Source organism: Brienomyrus brachyistius, chromosome 4 (assembly GCF_023856365.1).
Source record: "Brienomyrus brachyistius isolate T26 chromosome 4, BBRACH_0.4, whole genome shotgun sequence".
Taxonomy (NCBI): domain Eukaryota; kingdom Metazoa; phylum Chordata; class Actinopteri; order Osteoglossiformes; family Mormyridae; genus Brienomyrus; species Brienomyrus brachyistius.
In genome coordinates this window covers 8415822-8436698 of record NC_064536.1, presented here as the reverse complement: position 1 = coordinate 8436698, position 20877 = coordinate 8415822, and the positions used below count along the sequence as shown (strand labels likewise).

General features: G+C 47.4%; 1 protein-coding gene across 3 annotated transcripts; it reads left to right on the top strand.

Moving 5' to 3' along the window:
- The first annotated feature begins 3570 nt into the window (after positions 1 to 3570).
- Positions 3571 to 20719, top strand: ankhb (ANKH inorganic pyrophosphate transport regulator b). Of its 3 annotated transcripts, XM_049010973.1 has the most exons (14): positions 3571 to 3750; positions 3941 to 4133; positions 4391 to 4621; positions 7539 to 7755; positions 8879 to 8997; positions 10179 to 10262; positions 10511 to 10681; positions 10794 to 10928; positions 11895 to 11987; positions 12513 to 12608; positions 15339 to 15468; positions 15867 to 15990; positions 18885 to 18984; positions 19790 to 20719. In XM_049010973.1, the coding sequence occupies exons 3-14, from the start codon at positions 4526 to 4528 to the stop codon at positions 19907 to 19909; spliced, it is 1485 nt and encodes a 494-aa protein (XP_048866930.1). In that variant the 5' UTR covers positions 3571 to 3750; positions 3941 to 4133; positions 4391 to 4525; the 3' UTR covers positions 19910 to 20719. The 3 variants fall into 3 exon arrangements, with proteins under 3 accessions (XP_048866930.1, XP_048866931.1, XP_048866929.1); XM_049010974.1 differs by lacking the exon at positions 3941 to 4133; XM_049010972.1 differs by having other exon boundaries at positions 3941 to 4621.
- Positions 20720 to 20877: the final 158 nt, after the last annotated feature.

Genomic DNA, 20877 nt, shown 5'->3' with positions numbered 1-20877 from the left:
TGTCTGGCCTGATCACACAGGAGAGCGACTGTAGCACAAATTACTGAAAAAGTTAATGCTGGTTATGATAGAAAGGTGTCGGAACACAAAGTGCATCTCTGCGTATCGGGCTGCGTAGCTGCAGACCGGTCAGAGTGCCCATGCTGACCCCTGTCCACCGCCGAAAAGGCCTACAGTAGGCATGTGAGCTTCAGAAATGGACCATGGAGCAGCGGAAGAAGGTGGCCTGGTCTGATGAGTTACGTCTTCTGTTATATCATATACAAGTATACACCTCAATTCAACCCAATGTATAATAATAATAATAATAATGTCGTCGTGGGGTTTCCTCCGGGTACTCCGGTTTCCCCCCCACAGTCCAAAAACATGCTGAGGCTAATTGGAGTTGCTAAATTGCCCATAGGTGTGTATGTGTGAGTGACTGGTGTGTGAGTGTGCCCTGCGATGGGCTGGCCCCCCATCCTGGGTTGTTCCCTGCCTCGTGCCCATTGCTTCCGAGATAGGCTCCGGACCCCCCGCGACCCAGTAGGATAAGCGGTTTGGAAAATGGATGGATTATTATATATAATATATATTGTTTGTATATTGAGTTCTTTGTACTATTAGAGCCATTCATAATTTTGGTATTGTAAAATTTGTAATATTTGTAATTTATTAGGGTATTGCTTATATATTGTTTATATATAATATATGTATAATATATAGTATCTATATTGTCACGCCCGGCTCGTCTGATCCTTGTGTGTGCAACGCCCCCTGATTATCCACGTGTTTGCCACGCCCCCTGATTATCCACGTGTGTGCCACGCCCCCTGATTATCCACGTGTTTGCCACGCCCCCTGATTATCCACGTGTGTGCCACGCCCCCTGATTATCCACGTGTGCTTCCCCAATCATGCCCAGCTGTGTCTTGTTATTTCGCCATGTCTTTGTTCTATATCAGTCCACGTCTTGCCCTGTTCGATGTCCGTCATTGATGTTAGCTGATGTTAGTACCCCTGCCCTGCCCTGCCCTGCAGTCGTCTTCCCTTTAATAAATCTCCAGTTTTCCCCGACTTTCAGCTTCGTACTTCGTTCTTCCCTGCCTCCTACCTGCCAGCCTACTCGTCTGCACCTGCGACTCCTGACATATACAACATCCATCCATCCATTTTCCAAACCGCTTATCCTACTGGGTCGCGGGGATTGCTATCCCGGAAGCAATGGGAACAAGGCAGGGAACAACATATATAATTTATATTGTTTGTATATTGAGTACTTTGTACTATTAGAGCCATTTGTAATTTTGGTATTGTAATATTTGTATTATTTGTTATTGGTATTTAACTTCTTAATTATTCTTAATTTTTAATTACTGTCCGGGAGCAACCTTAACCACATAATTTCCTCAGGGATCAATAAAGTATTCTGAATCTGAATAGACAGCCAGGTGTGTGTGTGTGTCGTTTACCTGGGGGAGAGATGGCACGAGGATGCACTACAGGAAGAAGGCAGGCCGGCAGAGGCAGCGTGATGCTCTGGCCGATGTTCTGCTGGGAAACCTTGGGCCCTGACCTTCATGCGGATGTTACTTTGACACCTACCACCTACCTAAACATCATTGCAGACCAAGTGCACCCCTTTATGTCACTGGCATTCCCAGACGGCAGTGCCCTTTTTCAGCAGGATAATGCACCCTGCTGCACTGCAAAACATATTCAGGAATGGTTTGGGGGGGGGGGAGAGTTCAAGGTGTTATCCTATTGGCTAACAAATTCCCCAAATCTCAATCCGATCGAGCATCTCTCGGACATAAAATAAGTCCGGTCCTTGGAGGTCCCACCTTGTCCTTTTAATATTATGGCTGATCGGCGTGTGCTTGTTTTGTGCTCAGTAAACTGTGCAGGTGCATGTGACGCAGTGACTTCTTGATGCTTCCAGGAGCAATACCATAACTGTACACTAGGGGTCACCCTTAGCTCACGAAACAGCACTTCAAACAGCTTCGTTTACATGGTGAACGGCACGAGCTGTGATTTCATGTTTCAGTGTCCCTATCATGTACGTCGTTAAGACGTAATTCAGAATACTCGTTTGTTTGCCCAGCAGTAATTATCTGTGTCATCCAGTAAAGAATTACTTACTACAAAGTGCAACAAATGGATTTTCTTTGTCATGTAATTGAACAGTTACGCATAATCTGCTTTATTTTACCTTTGCTTTGAGGCAATGGGAGGGAAACTAGTCTAGCGCTCTTGTTTTTGGATTTGATTCACCGAGGGCCTGATTCTTCCATAATGCAACAGGTGCATCTGTCACGTATTTCAACTGTAAGGTCTGCAGTGTTGCTGTGTTTTTTATTCTTCTTCAAGGATAAACCATCATTTGATCATTTAGCTGTGTCAGTTCACTCAGACGAATTTTCTGCGTAATAGTATCCTTACGTTGGATTAGAATGTGTTTTACACTTATTTCAAGCAGGCAAATCTACACCTTTACCGTCATCCATAAAATAAACTGTTTGCTATTTAAATGTGTTATATCCACAAGAAGGCATAATACAAAAAACGGAGTAACAGCATAAAACTCGAGCCAAAAACGTAATGTTTATTTATTCAGATTTTGACATCTAGGCATGTTTTATGTAGCGCTGCCTCTTAGCCTAAAAGACAGCTTATTACAGAAGTTTATTGTTATTATTATTATTTCAAAAGACATAACATAAATAGACAACGCTGCAACAATACAACCACTGAAGTTAAATCGCTGAACATTGTTACATTGTTAATATATATTACTTGCACAAACCAGGAGAGGTCAGTATCACAAAGTGTCAGCAGCTGGCAGCCACATAAAATATAAGTAGGTTGGGCCGTAGGACAGATTCGAACGACCTCAGCGCCCACCAGCCTGTGGCGAGGAGTGACGTCTCCAGCAGGCACGTGGCATGTGCGTTATCGTTTCCGAAGGCACAGAGCGGCTTTCCATAGCTGGAAAACAATATGCTAAAAACGGTTTGCCTTTTCATAATAAAAGACTAAATACAGCTAAAAAAACATAACTTGAGTGTCAATAAGGAGTTATAGTGAGCATAGGAATCGTCCGTTTCTTTTGTTCCCTTTGAATAGCTGAATTCAGGCGCATAAATCTTCCTTTTTTTTAACTGAATTGCTCTGAGGCTGCTGGCTGGAAAGACAATACTCTGAATCATGGATCCTAATCCCAACTCTAACCAGACCCCACATCCCAGTAGATCCTACGCCCTTCTGTATTGGTGAAAAAGGATACCTGGACGAATGCAGAATAAGCGAGAATGATCAGATGTGTCTTTGAGGGTGGACCCGCGAAATCTTAATTATTTCTAGCATTTAATTCTCATTAAGCTTTTTTAAGATGAATGCTCGCGGATTATGAACGGAGATGGACCCCTTCCGGCTAAATGATTTGCGGCCACTGCGTCAGCCCAGTTTGCGCTCAACCTGAGCGCACAGCCTGCGGGCTTTAGCTCTTAGCTGCACCTATTGGGCTGACAAAGCGGAGCAAATCGAGTCATTACTTTAATTACACTATAATCTTACCTGCTATATTGAGAGTTCAGCGACTCTGTCATGTGACGATCAAGTCATATGACAATTCGTCACTTTGCACTTTAAGTACCCGCGTAAATGAGAATAAATTTATTTCTCGGAACAAATTTCTTATTGGGGATATTTCTTCTGTTTCCTACTGAAGCTGTGAAGGTCGCGTTGTAACTTTGTCCGAGTAACAAGGTGAGTGTCCATGTATGGAGATCCGGGACAAAATAATATTTAGCGAATAGGGCTGACCTAAGGCAGTGTCACCTGTCCTTCACTGCAAATCGCGGCTTTTAAACGGAAATGCAAATTGAAACCGCATTTCGGTGAATAATTTACAAAGCCTTTTGTTTTCTCCTTTCATTTATTTATTCTGCATTTGAAGTGGATGTTACGCAGGATCTGTTTAGAGACACGGAGGCTGAGCACTGCATGCTGTGCTGTGCCCGGATAGTAGCCACTGAAATCGGGGCGATCAGCCCGGTGACGCCTCGTCGCCCGCCCCCCTCGGCCCCGCTGACGTCCCGGAGAGGAGGGCTTATAAATCGCCGACCCCCCCATGTGCTGAGGGGAGGATGGTAATTAAAGTGCAGACGACCGTGGATCGGTCTTCTGCGGAATAGCTAGCAAAGTGCGCCCCCCAGGTCTCGTGTCATTTGTACTGCATAGATATATCCGGAATGGGGACCTTACCAATGCACCCTACTGGGGCTCTTGCTCTTATTCTATGCGTCTCTTTTTCTCGCTGCTGATGGATGAACAATGGAGAAGCCGGCTGCAGAATTTCGTGGTGATCCTCCTCTTTCTCCCCCGCGGCCCGCCGCTGTTTCCGCAGCTGTTGTTGTGTAGGAGGGCTGGGACGGACCCGATCCTGACGGATTTCTGGTAGAAAACGTCGAGCCGCTCCTTCCTTCCCTGCCCAGCGCTCCCCGGCAGCAGATGCACGAAGCGCTCTCCTCCGGCAGGCACCATGGTCCAGTTTCCTGCGCTGACACATTACTGGCCCCTCATCCGCTTCCTGGTTCCCCTGGCCATCACCAACATCGCCATCGACCTCGGGGAACAGGCAAGTCCTTTCCTCCCTTTCGTGTGTCATTGCGGACGCATGCGTTACTGATGCTGTAAACCTCCCCCATACTGCTGGCTGTGGCACCCGTTTGTGACAGCCCCCGGTGCGCTAATTTATCCGTTACGACCGTCAATAAAACGGCACTGGCGGATGGGGATTTGGTAAGATTGACCCCCGTTACAGCCCCTGCGTGTGGGTCTGTCTGAGAACTACTGAGGTGTAATGGGCAATACCAGTGAACATTGCCGGAATGATCTCGCACTAAGTGATGGACTGATTTTACCTCATTTGTATCACTACGGCGATCCAGTTTTTTTAGGTGTCAAAGCAGCGTGACTGATCGCTCCCTATTGTTTTTCTTCGGATTATTATCTTATAACTATTATTCTTACAGTGACACGCATGAAACGCATAAGCACGAAAGGGCATCTTTCACCGCCCGCAAAGAAACTATTGAAAGGTCTGAGCGCAAGTGTCTTAGGTATTGTATTGGAGAACTGGAGAGAACGAAACTCACACTTAAGAAAACATTACCTTCGATGCTAACGAATATTTCAACTTACATGTATGTAGGTGTCAGCGAATCATTAAATTGTATTTTGACCGACTTTTTTAAAACTATTTTGGGGACATTTTGGGTAGAAGGTTGTGTTCGATTTGAACTTTGCTGTATTTGTGCTGTGTGACTAAGTACTATTTGAATTTTTAAGGAAGGATTTTTTTCTCCCTTGTTCGTGTCATCTGCGGAAAAAGGAAAATCTGCGACACAGCGTAAATAATTACGTTGCCGTCTGTAATGCAAGGTGCGGGGGATAAAGTTTCTTTAGTTGGGAAGGCGCTCCTGTATCTCGCCACTTTGTTTTAACGTCTGATGATTATAAAGGCATATTGTCTCCGTTCGAGTAAAATCTTACGATTATAAATGTTTCCTGTAAAGTTAGAGCAAAGTTTGCCGGGTATAAATGCTTGTCTCCCATCCTTCGGGGCATCTGCATGTGCGCACGCTGGAAAAGACGCCACAGCTATGCCCGGCGCCGAAGGAAAATGCGCCTAATTGAGCGTCCGCCTACTTCATGTCCCAAATAGTCAGATATACTGGTTACGCAGCAATTATGTATTTTTCTGTTGGATATAAGGGACAGTTGGCCGTCAGTACAGCAGGGTACTGTTAGTCTGCCGTGGATAGGGTGGGCGCAGAATGAGTCTGCAGCAGGATGGGCCTGACGTAAAGGAGCCCGAAATGTGAATGTAAGATAATTCTCCGCCTCCGCCATATAACACAGTAACTGCTTTTATTATTGACTCGCACTTCTCCGTGGACGCGTGTCCCTTTGCTCACTTAATGTCTAAAGCGGAGGTGATTTCCTCCATAGTAAGAGTTTACCTGAGGTCAGGTGCTTATCTTCTGTCCTCATCTCATTTGCTTGCACCGAATTATTTTAACTTGCGTTAAGTAGCGCGACTTTGTTACCCGACCCCATCGCACAGGGCTTGGAAAAAGTAACCAAAAAGGAACAGAAATGTGGACGGTCAGAACTTCCAATCCTGAAATAGAGAGGAAGAAAAAAATGGCTAGTTATTTCCGTGTTTGAGTGGTCTGTGGATTCCCTCTGATCAGGTCACTGGGTAAGATCGGTTATCTGCTCCGCTTCAACGTCTGCTTTTTAAAATCCATGTATTCATGCTTTAACACTGGTCGGAGTTCCCGGTGTGGAGGAGCTCTGTAAAGCCCCCCCTAACACTTAGTATAAAGGGCCTATATTGGCTCTCAGAGACACATCTAGTGCAAGCAGCTTGTACCTATTTCACGGTGTCACCAGCTGGGTCAACTTGTCGTTCTCTTGTGCCCAACCCCGGGAAACGCTGTGGGGTCACTGTGTACTGATACAGGGACATTCCTATGGGGGTGGGCTGTGTACATGGGGAGGGCAGCTGCTGAGTGTCCTATTGGATAAAGATGGTGATGGTGGAGATAGGAGGCATGACCCCTACACACTGATGCCCCTCTCTGCCCCCCTGGCACGCTGTGTCTCCCTGCTTATTTGGGGGTTGTCTCGCACCACTTGCCAGTCTCACACCTGTTTAGTCACATGGGGGGGGGAGAAGCAGAATTACACTTACATAACTGCCAGGCGGAGAGCTTTAAATAGCCATGGTCATCGTGGCCAAGGGGGGGGCTCTTGCTGCTGAGGTCATTTCACTGCAGTCATTGAGTGCTTGCTTCTTGGGGGACATCACAAGCCCCCTGCCACATGGTCCTGAGTAGATTGTTAGTGATTCCCACCCCCTGACAGCTTAAAGTGCTCAACACAAACTGTGGCTCAGTAGGACCCAAGCTCAGGTAGCTCTGGTCCAGGTGGCGTGCAGGACCTCGATGGCAGGGTAAGAATGGTGCAGCTTCTGCTCTTAATTTACAAACGGCTCCCCCAGTGGTGGGAGGGGGTGCTGCTGCTTCTCGCGCTTTCCCTGGGGTATTAATGCAGTGATGTCTGGCGTCTGTGACTGAGGCTGGCTGACCGCTTTTACCAGGGTACACACTGTGCACATGCACTTACCTCCCTCTTCTGGTGTCTCTTCATTTGTTTATTCTTCTGTATCTGCAGGGTTGCACTCGGATTATAAATCAGGCCTGAACTTTGGGGTCCCCCCCAGCCCACAAATCACAAATTTAGTGAGGACCGACTTTGAGGGGGGGGGGGGGTGTCTCTATGATAAATTCTGCTGGCTCACATACCCGGTATTCCAGCTGCCCACGTGCATTTTTTTTTGTTTTTATGGACATCAAAGACGTTTAATTCTTTAGTAAAGAATTAAGGTTATTCAGTTGGGCTTATTGATGCTTATGAAAAAAAAAACATTTAAAATGTCTTGCAATGATCATCTAACAGCACCCCCCCCCCCCCCCCCCCCTCAGGCTTTGAACAGGGGTATCGCTTCGGTCGGAGTGGACGCTGTGGAGATGTTAGCCAGCTACGGCCTGGCCTACTCCCTCATGAAGTTCTTCACGGGGCCCATGAGCGATTTCAAGAACGTGGGCCTGGTGTTCGTGAACAGCAAGCGCGACCGAACCAAGGCCGTCCTCTGCATGGTTGTCGCGGGAACCGTGGCCATCATCTTCCATACTCTCATAGGTGAGCTGTTGTCTGTGGGCCTCCCACTTTCTGTTGATGCCCGTGTGACCACCCAATGGGGGGGGGGGGGGGGGTGTTGTGTTTAATTTTTATGATGTCTCGCTGGGTTTGTTTTAAAGGCTTGATTTAATTGCTGCCAAGGACGATGCTTTCTCAGTCAAACACCCTCATTCACTGGCTGTCCTCCAACAGCTGGGCATCAGGAGAACAAAACGCAGGGCCCGTTTAGCAGATTAATCCTGAAATCGACCAGATGCGTCTGGTGTCGTTGTAAGCGGCCGCGTCGGAAATTCAGTGAGAATATGGACGAGCGCTGATTTCTGCGTATGTAGCTAAATGGGAGGATGGTGTTTGTGTTTGTCTCCCGTTTTTTTTTCTGCTGACATTTAATATGCTTGCCTGCTGCATACGCATTCGGCAGAGCGTCCCACACGTACGGCAGTTTGGGTCAGCCTCGCTGCGTTTAAAACCTGGTCCAAAACCAGTAAACGGGCCATGACAAAGGCTCGCTGCGTCCATTAGCATGAGCGCGGCTGCATTACCTCATCTGCCTCCCTGCTTGGCACAGTCTGCTTGGTGGGTTGATACAACACTTTTTTTTTCCTCCTGAAAGCTCGTTAGAACACCCTGTTTATCTCAAAGCCACAGTCGTGGGTGGGGGTAGCTGCGACCCCGCCCCCCCCCCCCCCCCCAAAGAGTAGATCTTCCTTAGCTAGATTCACTGAGGTAACTCTGCAGCCTGCAGAGAGCTGGACACCAGGAGGACATCAGATATGGAGATGATAGTTATCTTCCAGATGGAATGTGCTTCATCCAGACCACAGGCATTTCTGCTCCAGGTCAAACGTCCAGGCTCTCTAGACCAGGCAGTTTTATGACTGTTAAAATTGTTGAAAGCTGTGCCCTTCACTGGCTGTGTTTGGGCGAAGGGAGGTCGTCTTACTGTCTCGGGGAGGGTTTTCAAGGCTGATGTTATCGACGCCGGTGCTGAGAAGAGGAGCCGCGCTACGCTAGCTTCAGTTTGCTAACCCTTTCCGCTCTCCGATCGTGTTCTCAGCCATGTTGGGGAGGGGGCTGGCATGGCCCACGGTGTTCGCTTCATCTCCTCCTCTCTTCCTCCTAGCATTTACAGACCTGGGCTATTACATCATCAATAAGCTTCACCACGTGGAGGACTCGGTAGGGAACAGGACTAGGAAAGCCTTCCTGTACCTGTCGTGCTTCCCGCTGCTGGACGCCATGGTGAGCGATGGACCGAAACCTGAAGCGCAATAGGATGCCACGTGGAAGCGTTCAGGTCTCCATGGAGACCCACAAAGTTGTTGTGTAATGTGCAGACACTGACTTAATCCTGTCCAAATTAGTGTTTCCCCACGGAACACAAAACCAGATGGGTTTCACCAAGGGCAGATTAAGGGAGCATGGGTCCGCTGGACTGATTTGGGACAGGCATTTAGGCAGGCAGCTAAGTATGCGACGAAAGGCCCCCCGGAGAAATGTACATCTCCTTAAACAATTTGGAGGATGTAGCGCGTTAGCTATGTTACTAATTAGTTTGTCGGTGCTGGTGACTCGCTGTGCCCACGCCTTACACCATTGACCACAGACATTTAACGCCTGCAGTGCTGCAGGGCGTGATGCCAGCCTTAATGACCTTATTTAATTAAGGAGAAACAAAGAAGCACAGATAAATGCTGCTAAGGGCATCATGTCCTTAGTGTGAAATAAGTGGAATTATGAATGTGCATTTTGGGTTTGGCTCTGAGTGTGAGACACTCAGTGTTATAAGTGCTCGTCACGCCCAGCTACATGTGACCTTTAATCAGAAAAATTTGCTTAATGGCTGTTCAAAAGTTTGACCGTACACAGATGATCCCGTTTAATTTTGTGTTCATTTCAGACAGCGAGATAAAAAATCTATATTTTACATGGCATTTCCTTAGTTTCTAAGGACCTACAGTATGATCCCTCCAGTATAGCAGGAGAATACTCCCGGCAGTGTATTTGTCTAATAATCCCTGAAGTGTAGCAGTATAATAATCCTGGCAGTGTATGTGTGATAATCCCTTCAGTATAGCAGTATAATAATCCTAGCAGTGTATGGGTGATAACCCCAGCAGTACAGTATAATAATCCTATCTTTGTACGTGTGATAATCCCTGCAGTAGAGCAGTATAATACTCCTAGCAGTGTTTGTGTGATAATCCCTGCATTATAATAATCCTAGAAATGTATGTGTAATAATCCCTGCAGTATAGCACTAGAATAATCCCATCAGAATATCTGTGTAGTAATCCCCACAACGCAGTTGTTTGATTGAACCTCATGGTGTAGCTATGTAATAATCCCTGCTGCGTAGCTGTATAATAATCTCTGCAGTGCATAACCCCGAGTGTGCAGTAACTGTGTCACTGCTTTCCCAGGCCTGGACGCATGCTGGCATCCTCTTAAAGCACAAGCACAGTTTCCTGGTGGGCTGTGCCTCCATCTCTGATGTCGTGGCTCAGGTGAGGATCACTGCCTCCCCTCCCGGTCTGACCCGGTATTCGGTAACGTGCATTTTGGTGCTGTGAGTGACTAATGAAAACTATAAATGTTATGTTGCCAGGCAGGCATCAGTCTGAACCGGAAATTAAAATGGCACCTGTCCATCGAAGGTGCCTTACTCCCTGACTCATTGGCCTGAGTGTCTCTGCTTTTCTCCCCTGAAACCCCACCCTCTCCCTCTGTCATCCGCCCTCCCTTTGTGCCGCAGATCGTATTTGTGGCCATCCTCCTTCAGAGCCACCTGGAGTGCCTGGAGCCTTTGCTCATCCCCATCCTGTCTCTCTACATGGGGGCGCTGGTTCGCTTCACCATCGTGGGTCTGGGCTACTACCGCAAAATCCACGACTCCATTCCTGAATCCACCTCGCCCGAGATGGGGGTACGCGAGGGGGGTTTCAGAGTTACGGCTGTCGGGGGAGTTACCGGGTCGTGGTTGGAGCTTTTCTTCATGGTCCCCCCCCCAGCTCATCACCCCACCCCATGTCTTGCAGGGAGATGCCACCATCAAGAAGATGCTGAACTTCTGGTGGCCACTGGCCCTCATCCTGGCCACCCAGCGCATCAGCAGACCCATCGTGAACCTGTTTGTCTCCAGGGATCTCAAAGGGACCAACAGCGCCACTGAGGCAAGAGCCCACCCCTTCCCCTCACCTATCATTACCGAGGCCCCCCTAAGTCAAGTATGGAGGTTTGGCATGTACCACATTCCCACATGGGGGTTTCTCAGTCCCCTTCAGAGTCAGAAATCAGTCTTCCGTAAATCTTCAAGGGTTATTTTGGGTCTTGTTCATTCTGAAATGTAAGCATGCACTTGAGTCTTACTTCCTGGCTTAAAATACTAAACCACCATCTGCAGTGAAGGTCTCTGCGTTAATCCTTTAGTTTAGACATGTGCTTTTGTTTATTTAACCTAAAGTGTCTGTATCTGTATCTGAACATTCCATAAACCAGTCATCTCGTATGACGTTAATTCAGCGTTTCCCAGCCCGGGTCTCGGTGACCCACCGACAGTCCACATTTTTGCTCTGGAGCTGGGAGGGAGCAAAAACATGCAGTCGGTAGGTCACCGAGGACCGGATTGGGAAACGCTGCTGTAGGCTGATGTTAGCTGTAGGTTTCCTGTTTTCTCTCGCGATATACCCTCCGGTAGATGAGGCATGAATCGCACAGGATTATATTTGTGTTTGTTAATCTGCGTGTAGAACACAAGCTCCCTCCTACTCAGACTCACTCTTCTCTACAGTAAACGAGAAAATAGCCCTTGATTCTGAACTGACCCTGTCATCACATGTCAGCGTCTTGCTGATTTATTTTTTTGGCAATTAAATCACATCGATACGAACATTGTGCAGCGTGACCTAAAATCCATTCAGCACATACTGTAAAGAAAATGGCGCTCAAAGGATGGTCTGTCTGCATATTGAGTGCTGATGTGAGTGCTGACCGACCTGTAACTGGGAGCATGTTTGAACCCAGTGTGTGCTGGACTGTGGGACTGCGTGGTAGAACCATGCACTATGGTCGGCCTGAGGGTGGTCCAGGCCGGGAGGTATCAGAGTGGTTTGAACTGATGGTCTGTCTGATGTCTGCAGGCTGTGGCGGTCCTCACTGCCACCTACCCGGTGGGTCACATGCCCTACGGTTGGCTGACAGAGCTAAGGGCGATCTACCCAGCCTTTGACAAGGTAAGGGACCTGAGGTCATACAGTCACCCTGGTATTTACCTGAGAGCAGGTGTGGCTCATCAGAAGCCAGGTAGGATAGAAAACCTACTGGACGGTAGCCCTCCAGGACCGGAGGTGGAGACCCCTGGTCTACAGGTTAAAAGGGAATTTCTGTTAGCATTTCGAAGTTGTTGGCATTGGTGTTTATGAGTATGGCAGCCTGATCTAACGGACCTCTTGGTTTTGAACAGAAAGTGCCGCCTGCAATTGTGAATGGCATTAATTGTGGACCCCCACTGACATTATGGTAGTTGGCATGGAGTTGAAGTCCGGATGGTCTCACGGATTGTTTTCCACGGGGGGGGGGGGGGGGGGGGGGGGGAGGAGGCTGGGCATTAACGGCCTGTGATGCAGATTTAATGCAATTACAATGACATGCAGTTCAATTCAACTGCGGTCAAGGAAAGAGTAGAAACCTCTGTGACGAAACCGTCATTGTTTTCAGTTAAATCGAAAACGAGTGTTTTTGACCCCTCTGCCTTCCAGAACAACCCTGGGAATAAGCTGGTCGGCGACGCCACTTCGGTGTCCAAGTCACACATCGTGAGATTCACATTCATCTGCCTGGCACTTTCTTTCACGGTGAGGTGGCTCTTCTCTCCCTTTGCCATTCCTGAGTTTTTTTTTTTTTTTTATCTTGTTTTTCCAAAACTTTTTTATCTCTCTGTTTATTATTATGTCTCTGGTATAGCTGGGTGAGACGCTGAAAGAATAATTGGCCCGTGCGAATCCATGGCATTTCATTAAAGATAATTATAGTGCCGTGATGTGTGTGCTCGCCAAGTCTGAGAGACTTGGAGCTGCGATAAGAAGTTATCGATCCCCAGAGGGAAATTAGCAGTTGATTAGCATGAATCAGAAGCTGACTGGAGGTTTATGTTGCGCCTGAAGGTAGCAGGTGAGCCTTTTGTGGTGACAACAGCTTGCTGGTGTATGTCTGAGTCATATCCATTGTGAGCGAAGCATTCACATCTTTCTGTGCTGGGCGTGAGGGACATGTAATGGTGTGAAGCAGCAGAACTTGCTCTGCACCTTCCACCTTTTCTGGGTTTGCTTGAGGCATGGTTCAGAAGTTTAGGAGATGGAGGGAGCATTTCTCAAGTCCCGCAGGCAGCGGTCAGACCAGAGGGGGGCGCTGATGCTTACCAGTGGGAAGGGTTTTTGGCAGGGAAACGCCTGGTGTTTCAGGCAGCCAAAGGGCAGCCAGTAAGTCACTGAGTGGCTTTAATTACCGTGAGGATGACGGTCACCCTGTTAATGAGGCGTGTGAAGAAGGCGTCAAACTGTCCTGCGTGGGACACGGCTTGCTATCTTGGGAACGTGAGACAGCAGACATCACGGGGACGTCCCTACAAGACAAACACTTTTTAATTTCTTTCTAAAAGCAGATAAGTACCAAATGTTTGGCAGGTTACTAATTTTTTCTGTTTTTGTGGTTTGGGGGCTGATAATTACATAAAAAATGGGAGTCGATGGAAATTACCCAGAAATACAGTCATCCCTGAATATTTGGCTTTGGGGGAGGGACAGAGGGGGCGTTCTCTGTCTAAGTACCTTGATAACCCCCCACCACCACCCTCATCTTGAAGGTGACCATTTTGAGACCCTGGAAATGGACCCCCTGGCATTAATCTGCTAATGATGAGAAACTGTGGAGAAAGTATGAAAGCACCGTGTCTGTCTGTGGATGCCGTGGTTGCATCAGTACTTCCTGCTGCTGAGCGTGAGTCAGGCGAGGGCTCTTGGGTCACAGGGAGCCCGGGGGCCTCGTCCAGCTGCGTAATGAGGGCCCAGGGTGTGATTTCTGTCTCCATCATTCCTGTGCTGACAGGTGCTCATTACCACGCTGATTCACTGACCGGAACCCGGTGACACTTCCAACAAGGTCTCTGGCAGCGTGCTCCCTCAGGCCTCAGGGCTTGTCCTGCTCCTTAACTGCCTCGGTGTCTCCCGATACTTATAACCCCCTGGAACTTGGCACAGACGGCACCGCCCCTCCGGGAGTGACGGAGCCAGTGTGTGTTTTGCCGGTCGTTCTTCTGGGATTATATCATTTGGCTTTGTTCGCAAACACCAGGCGCATTCTGACTTGCCCGGTGGTCCTGCCTGCAGGTAGTCTGCATTTTGTTTTTTCCCCTGCTCCACAGGTATGTGTTTTTTAAACCAAGTAGGAAAACAAGCCGATGTGATGTGAGCAGGCTTGTAAAAACAGGAAGTGCCAAGGCACAGAAACGCCGGCACCCGCTACCAGATGTGCCTTTTCTGCTCCGTAAACAAGGGAGGCTCCGCCCAAGCCAGACCCTGGATCCGCCCCCTAGGGGGTGGGGCCAGAGGATAATGCGAGGCTTGGGGTGTCTTGTCTGAGGGATAGCAGCACACGCACACAGACCGAGGCTGTTTTTAGGGCGGGGCCCAAAGCAGATTGTGTGGGCTGGTAGACACCATGCCAGCAGCAACTGACAATGATTGACAACTAAGATGAAATAGACATGTAGACTAATGACTAACGAGTCGCCTGTAGTTATTTAAGATGTTCTTGTTGGCTGTGAAGGAGCAGAATCTGTGTTAAAATGAGCAGATCCTAGCTGTGACCTTAGAAGGCAGCTGATGGCAATGAAGAAGAAAATAAATAATCAATAATGAGAGGATTTATCTAATTCCCTATGGAGTTGCGTGTCGGTCACATTGAGCTACTGAATCTGTGTGATAGCAGTGTAGGGATTCGCGTCCGTGTAGGAGCATTTACCAGAACGTGTGGTTCTTACAATGGATGCATCATTACTGTGTATTAGCTGTTTGTAATTCCCCCTGAGGACCAGCATGTACCACCTCCGACATGCTGCTGTCGGTGCCCCACTGTTTCAGCACCGAAACGGCAGAGTAGTACCTGCTGAATTGTAACTACAGGCCTGGAAGCAGGCGGACGTCGCTGTAGAGCATTTTTTGCTGAATCCCCTTAATGCTGTGTTATTGTCTTTCCTTGAGAGATAATTACAAAGTGTCTGTCACCTGAGAAGTATGTGTTTGTGTTTTAATGAAAAATTAGGATGTTTGATGATAAATGAAGGGAGTGTCGGTAATTTACCCAGCCATCCATCCATCCATTTTCCAAACCGCTTATCCTACTGGGTCGCGGGGGGTGGGGGTGGGGGGGGGGTCCAGAGCCTATCCCAGAAACAATGGGCACGAGGCAGGGAACAACCCAAGATGGGGGGTCAGCCACACTCACACACCATTCACTCACACATGCACTCCTAATCTACCCAGCTAGAAATTAGATTATTGAGATTCTAACGGACTGTTCTTCTGCAGCTATGCTTTATAGTGTTCTGGACTCCGCACATCTCCGAAAAGATCTTGGTGGATCTCATTGGGGTGAGCCAGTCCTTCGCGGAGCTCTGCGTCGTCCCGCTGAGGATCTTCTCCTTCTTCCCTCTGCCAGGTATAGCCCCATCCTCCGTTTTCTTGCTGGTGCTACCATTACGTGTCATGCTGTGCGAATCGAAAGCTAGACTCTGCTTTCACGCATCTCCTGATGTCTCGTGGCTGTTCGCTTGGAGGGCGGCGACCTCTCTGTGGTGCTGTACGCCTTCCCGGCCTCCCAGAGGTTGGCTTCATGTACGGCCAGAGGGCAGCTTTCCTGCACATTCAGCCACAAACCTGGCCTGAACTCTCATCATACAATACTTTGTGAAAGAGTATTATTTTACTCCACCATATCAGACTTTGGCATTAGTGTTTGCAGCCCATGTTTTGAGTGGACGAGGCAAGTTGATTTGTTAGAAATCGCTCAGGTTGAGTGTTAGATGGTTTGAATAGGATGCCTTTGCGCCCCCCCAGTAACCGTCCGAGCTCACCTGACTGGCTGGCTGATGACCCTGAAAAAGACCTTCGTCTTGGCCCCCAGCTCCGTGCTACGCCTGCTTGTCCTCCTCACCAGCTTGGTGGTGCTGCCATATATGGGGTAAGCTCAGCTTCCTCGTCAAAACACCCCCTCCATATGTTTGGTTTGCCTGGGATTCCTGCAAATACCTCTGTGGAGTCATTTGCACATTTAGTCTCTAGCGCAGTGTTTCCCAATCTGGTCCTTAGGGGCATATAGCCAGTCGACATTTTTGCTCCCTCCAAGCTCCCTGCCAGACAGTTCACATTTTTGCTCCCTCCAAGCTCCCTGCCAGACACTTCGCATTTTTGCTCCCTCCAAGCTCCCTGCCAGACACTTCACATTTTTGCTCCCTCCAAGCTCCCTGCCAGACACTTCACATTTTTGCTCCCTCCACGCTCCCTGCCAGACACTTCACATTTTTGCTCCCTCCACGCTCCCTGCCAGACACTTCACATTTTTGCTCCTTTCCAGCTCCTAACAGGAGCTGGGAATGGAGCAGAGATGTGGGCTGTCTGTGGGTCCCCGAGGACCAGATTTGAAAACACAATCTAGCTTTCCAAATACCTTAAACGACCACTGAGTTTGTCTACAGAGGAATTTGGTCCAAATGCATAGCACATAGTCTTATTTCCTCTCCCCCGATTGGTCTTCGGGTCTATAAATGGTTTTGTGTTTATTGTTTTTCAAACAAGCTGCTGGGCATGCTCTGAAGTCTGATAACCGTGTGGAAGAATGCGGAGTTCCTGCTTAAATAAGGACTGTCCCAGTGGAAACCTCCTTTGATGCCAGGAGTAGTTCAGCAATGCTGTGCTGGGCCCTAGTCTTGACCTCGGCCTGACCGCTTCACGGTACAGCCAAGCTAAAGGTTCAGTCAGCACGTTTCAAGCACCCTTAGTCGTCACTCTCACACCAGCCCGCAGACATTAACTTTTAAGCACGGTTCCACAGGGCCCTGTCAATGGAGCGGCAAAGCTAACAAAAAGATTAGTATCAAGCTGGAAGGCAGTGCTGACAGTAAATTCCCTGACTGGCTGACGATAAGCAGAATCTGAACCCACAGAGCCGATAATGTCCCCGCAAAACCGCACATTTTGTTTTCGGTTTGGTGACTCTTGTGTGTTGTGTGTTTTAAAGAATGACTCCAACATTTTCTTACGCAGCTTCCAGATGCTACGGTCTACAGCTGTAAAAGGTCAAGTCACGTCGAGTCAGTTATTCGTATAGCAACAGGAGTTGACCTGTAGATTTGATTAACAAATACTTCATACATAATAAAATATATACATAAAATAACATGAAAACATGCCTACAAGAAATAAAAAAAAAAAAGTAAAAATTAAAATCAAAGGAAATGTAATACAAGAAGCAACGGATTAAAAAGAAATAAGAGGGTAATTGAATTGAATTAAGAGTTATTAAAATGAAATTAAAAGTAACTTAATAGCAGACTTGACAAAAACCATAGGAGGACCGCAAAGTGCATTGGAAACAAGAGTTGGTCTCTAATTTACATTTAAACTCATCAGTAGAAGAGCAGGACTTTATGTAGGACGGGAGGTTATTTCAAAGACTGGGGGCAATAAACCTTTGGTTTTGAGGTGTGAGTGAGGAACTGAGAGGAGCTGTTGTGAATATGACCTAGGAGGTGGGTGGGGGGAGTGAATACAAAAATAATAGGTCTGAAATGTATTGGGGGGGTAATCCATTGAGCAAAACTTTAAAATCTTTAAAATTGGCTTCAACTTAGCCAAGGTTTTTAACTTCATTATGTGAATTTACAGACAGGGGACCAAGCGCACTGCTAAGGCTAGAGACAGAGTTTCGGGGGCCAAATACGATTACTTGAGTTTTGTTTTCATTTAGTTGAAGGAAGTTCCTCTCCATCCAGCATTTGATATCATCCAAGCAATTGAGCAGGATCTTCAGAGAGCAGGCGCTATCAGCTGTAACTACAGTAGTACACTACATTGTGTCATCTGCATAACAAGCTTTAATCTACGTAACGATGATGCACACCCTTACTGACACTGAACCCTATAATTGTCTTAATTATCTATTTCCGTTTCTCTTGTCATTACAGATGGAAAAATGCTTGGCATCTTGATTTTATCTTGATTTCTGGCTTTATATTACAAAACGCTTAAGTTTCAATAAGGGTGTGTAGCCTTGTTGCATCCACTGTTAAATAGCCCTCTTATGCAACGGGCATGTTTTGCCGAACCCCCTGTAATTAATAGGGCATGTCTGTTCAGTTTGACCTAGGGCAGTTAGAGCAGCGTGCTCTGATGAGAATGTTAGAAATCATCATTTTTTCCTGCACAGCATTAAGATGGTGTCATCGGGAAAAAACACGGAAATAATCAGTAGGTTTTTCCTGTAGGGATGAGTGCTGTCAGGTCGGTGGTCTGAGTTTATCCTGGATTATTTAAAGTCCTGGCTCTAGTCGTAGTCTGTTAAATCTGTCCTGTTCACAGTGTTTGGACCCACGCTAATCTCCGGGCACGTCTGTTTGACCCGTGTCGCCAGGATAAAAGACCTGGCGTTTCTTTTTCAGCTTGTGCTGAATAATTCAACAGCCGCATCAATAATTCATCCACATCATGGAAAATATTATCCTGGATTCTTCATTCCAGTAATGCCGCTATTCCAACCCAGCAGAACCAGACGAACCCCCCAAAGATACGGTCACCTTTCTCCCGTCAGGGGCGTCAACATGGTGAAGCTTAACAAAACCTGTCCACCATACCTTCTCTGGCATCTTAAATGTAGGTTCTAGATTCGATGGTTCCTTCAGCATCTGAAAGCGGCTGATCTTAAGCTGCAGGTTAATGAGCTTGGGAGTCTCATATCATCATCTGCAGGTCCCCTGCAGCTGCGTCGATTCATGCTGTAATGCAGTCGCTTCATGCTGTAATGCAGCAGACATGTTCTCACCTTCCGTATGATCACTGAGATCGTGTGTCATGTTGCAGGGTCCACGGCGCCACGCTGGGGGTGGGGTCCCTCTTAGCAGGTTTCCTCGGGGAGTCTGCCATGGTGGCAGTAGCTGCCTGCTATGTATACAAGAAACAGGTGAGTTCTGTAGAGACTCTGAGGGTTAGGGGCATTTCAGGATGGGGGATATAGATATTATGGACCGAGATGGACATGGTGGTCCATGTCCATCTGAAGGATCACAGTTTCTAGTTTTGATGGCTGATCTGACCTGGACTGATAAAAAAAAAAATATGTACAAGTCAACATCTTACACTGATGTTTATACTGACCAAGCAATCACCAGGATAGCCACTATATTTCTGGAAATCTTAGCGCAGCGCATGCATTCTTACAATCATGTTAACATTAAAATGTTTCCTGACATTTTAGCAGTAAAATGTATTTATCATTGAATTCACTGTAAATTCTGTGTAGTAATGCTTGGCGTTTTCTGGGGTCTGACTAGGGGACGAGTCATCGCTCTGGTAGCCCATGACTGTATAACGTGGAGAGTCCTTTACTGGAATAACCACGTCTAACTTTACCTGTTTTACACAGAAAATGTAATCATGGTGGGAAATGTTCTTGGGTTAAGTATAGAAAATTTAAGATTTTAATTGCATGGAACTTTAAGCTCGTAGGAGAGAAACTGGTTCTTAACAAAGCGTTCAGGAGGTCACGCCAGTCAGGGGCTGCATTCTCTGCATATGGGATTTCAGGGACGTGACGTTAGAGATGCACCGATGGGCTTGGCGTCAAAGAGCCAGGATGTGCAGGTTCATGTGGCGATTCACAGGTCAGGGTACGAGACCAGAATCCACGTCACCCTGCAAACCCGGTCTGGTGTCGTCAGAAAGCTGCACCCAAAGCAAGAATGAGTCTCTCCTTTCTCTGCTTTCAGAAAAAGGGAGACCTGGATAAGGAAGCCGCAGCTGAGGAGGAGGACATGGCCCCCATGAATGAGGCGGGGCCCAGCAGAGCGAGGGAGGATACTGCTGATCTGCAGGAGGAAGTCAATTAGGCGTGTTTAGGAGTGGCATAGCAGAACAGGGGAGAAGGTCACCCCCCCCCCCTTCATTACATCTTTTTAAATGACGATCTACAGCGACACCAGGCGCTTGGGTCCCTCGGCAAGATGCCATTCTATACCAAAGCAACACCTCGAACTGGACCTCTTCCAGACACACCTCCTGCACGTTCAGATTAAACCCAGCGTAGACATTTTTGTAGACCTTCAACCGCTTGGACATGATCAGATTCCTTGGACTTTGTGACTGTCACAGAGCTGATTTTAAGAAAAGAAAAATGGTAACGCATAATCGGTAAAAGCGTCTGGTCCCGGCAGCCCCGTGATTGGTTGACTGGTTCCCCATTCAGCTGCCTGTCAGATAGAGGTAAAGCGTTTCCATGACATGGGAATGACAGGATGTCGTGCTGGTGCCATTTAAAGGACCTATTTTTTTAATCATAAGGTGGTAGCTGTTCAAATATTATTACCGTTTTTTTCTATCGCTGATATGTATTAAGTGAGTGGTGGGTGGGTTCTAGTTGCTCTTTGTCCCTTAAATCCAGTCATCTCTTCTGATCTCTGGACATGACTCCGTGGCGTGCGTGAACGCCGCTTCCCTCACTCATGGTCCTCTTTGCACGTGTAATAGTTTTTTTGCTATTTTTAATTTTTATTAGACTGTAGTCGACAGACCCTCCATCCGAGGGCTGGAGACTCTTCCTTACTGGTGGTGACTCAGAGGCTTGCACAGTGTCACATGACTTAAGAGAATGAAAAGGGACACTAATTATTCCTCACTGATTAAAGGGTGATTTAAAGGTTTACAGTTGTGCTGTTTTTCTTTCCAAACCATTTTCAAAAAGGGAGGGAAGTTCTTAAAAAATGATGCAATTCCATAACCAGAAAGCGTTCTCTGGAGCTGTCCAGCCGTACCATCAGGTCACTGGTGTGTCTTCACCACCTGCGCTGCAACCAGTTTT

Coding starts and splice junctions, on each gene's coding strand:
- ankhb (XM_049010974.1), top strand. CDS start 4,526: ATGGTCCAGTTTCCTGCGCTGACACATTACTGGCCCCTCATCCGCTTC. Junction 8,998..10,178: donor TCCCGCTGCTGGACGCCATG/GTGAGCGATGGA, acceptor CTGCTTTCCCAG/GCCTGGACGCATGCTGGCAT. Junction 15,991..18,884: donor GTGGTGCTGCCATATATGGG/GTAAGCTCAGCT, acceptor GTCATGTTGCAG/GGTCCACGGCGCCACGCTGG.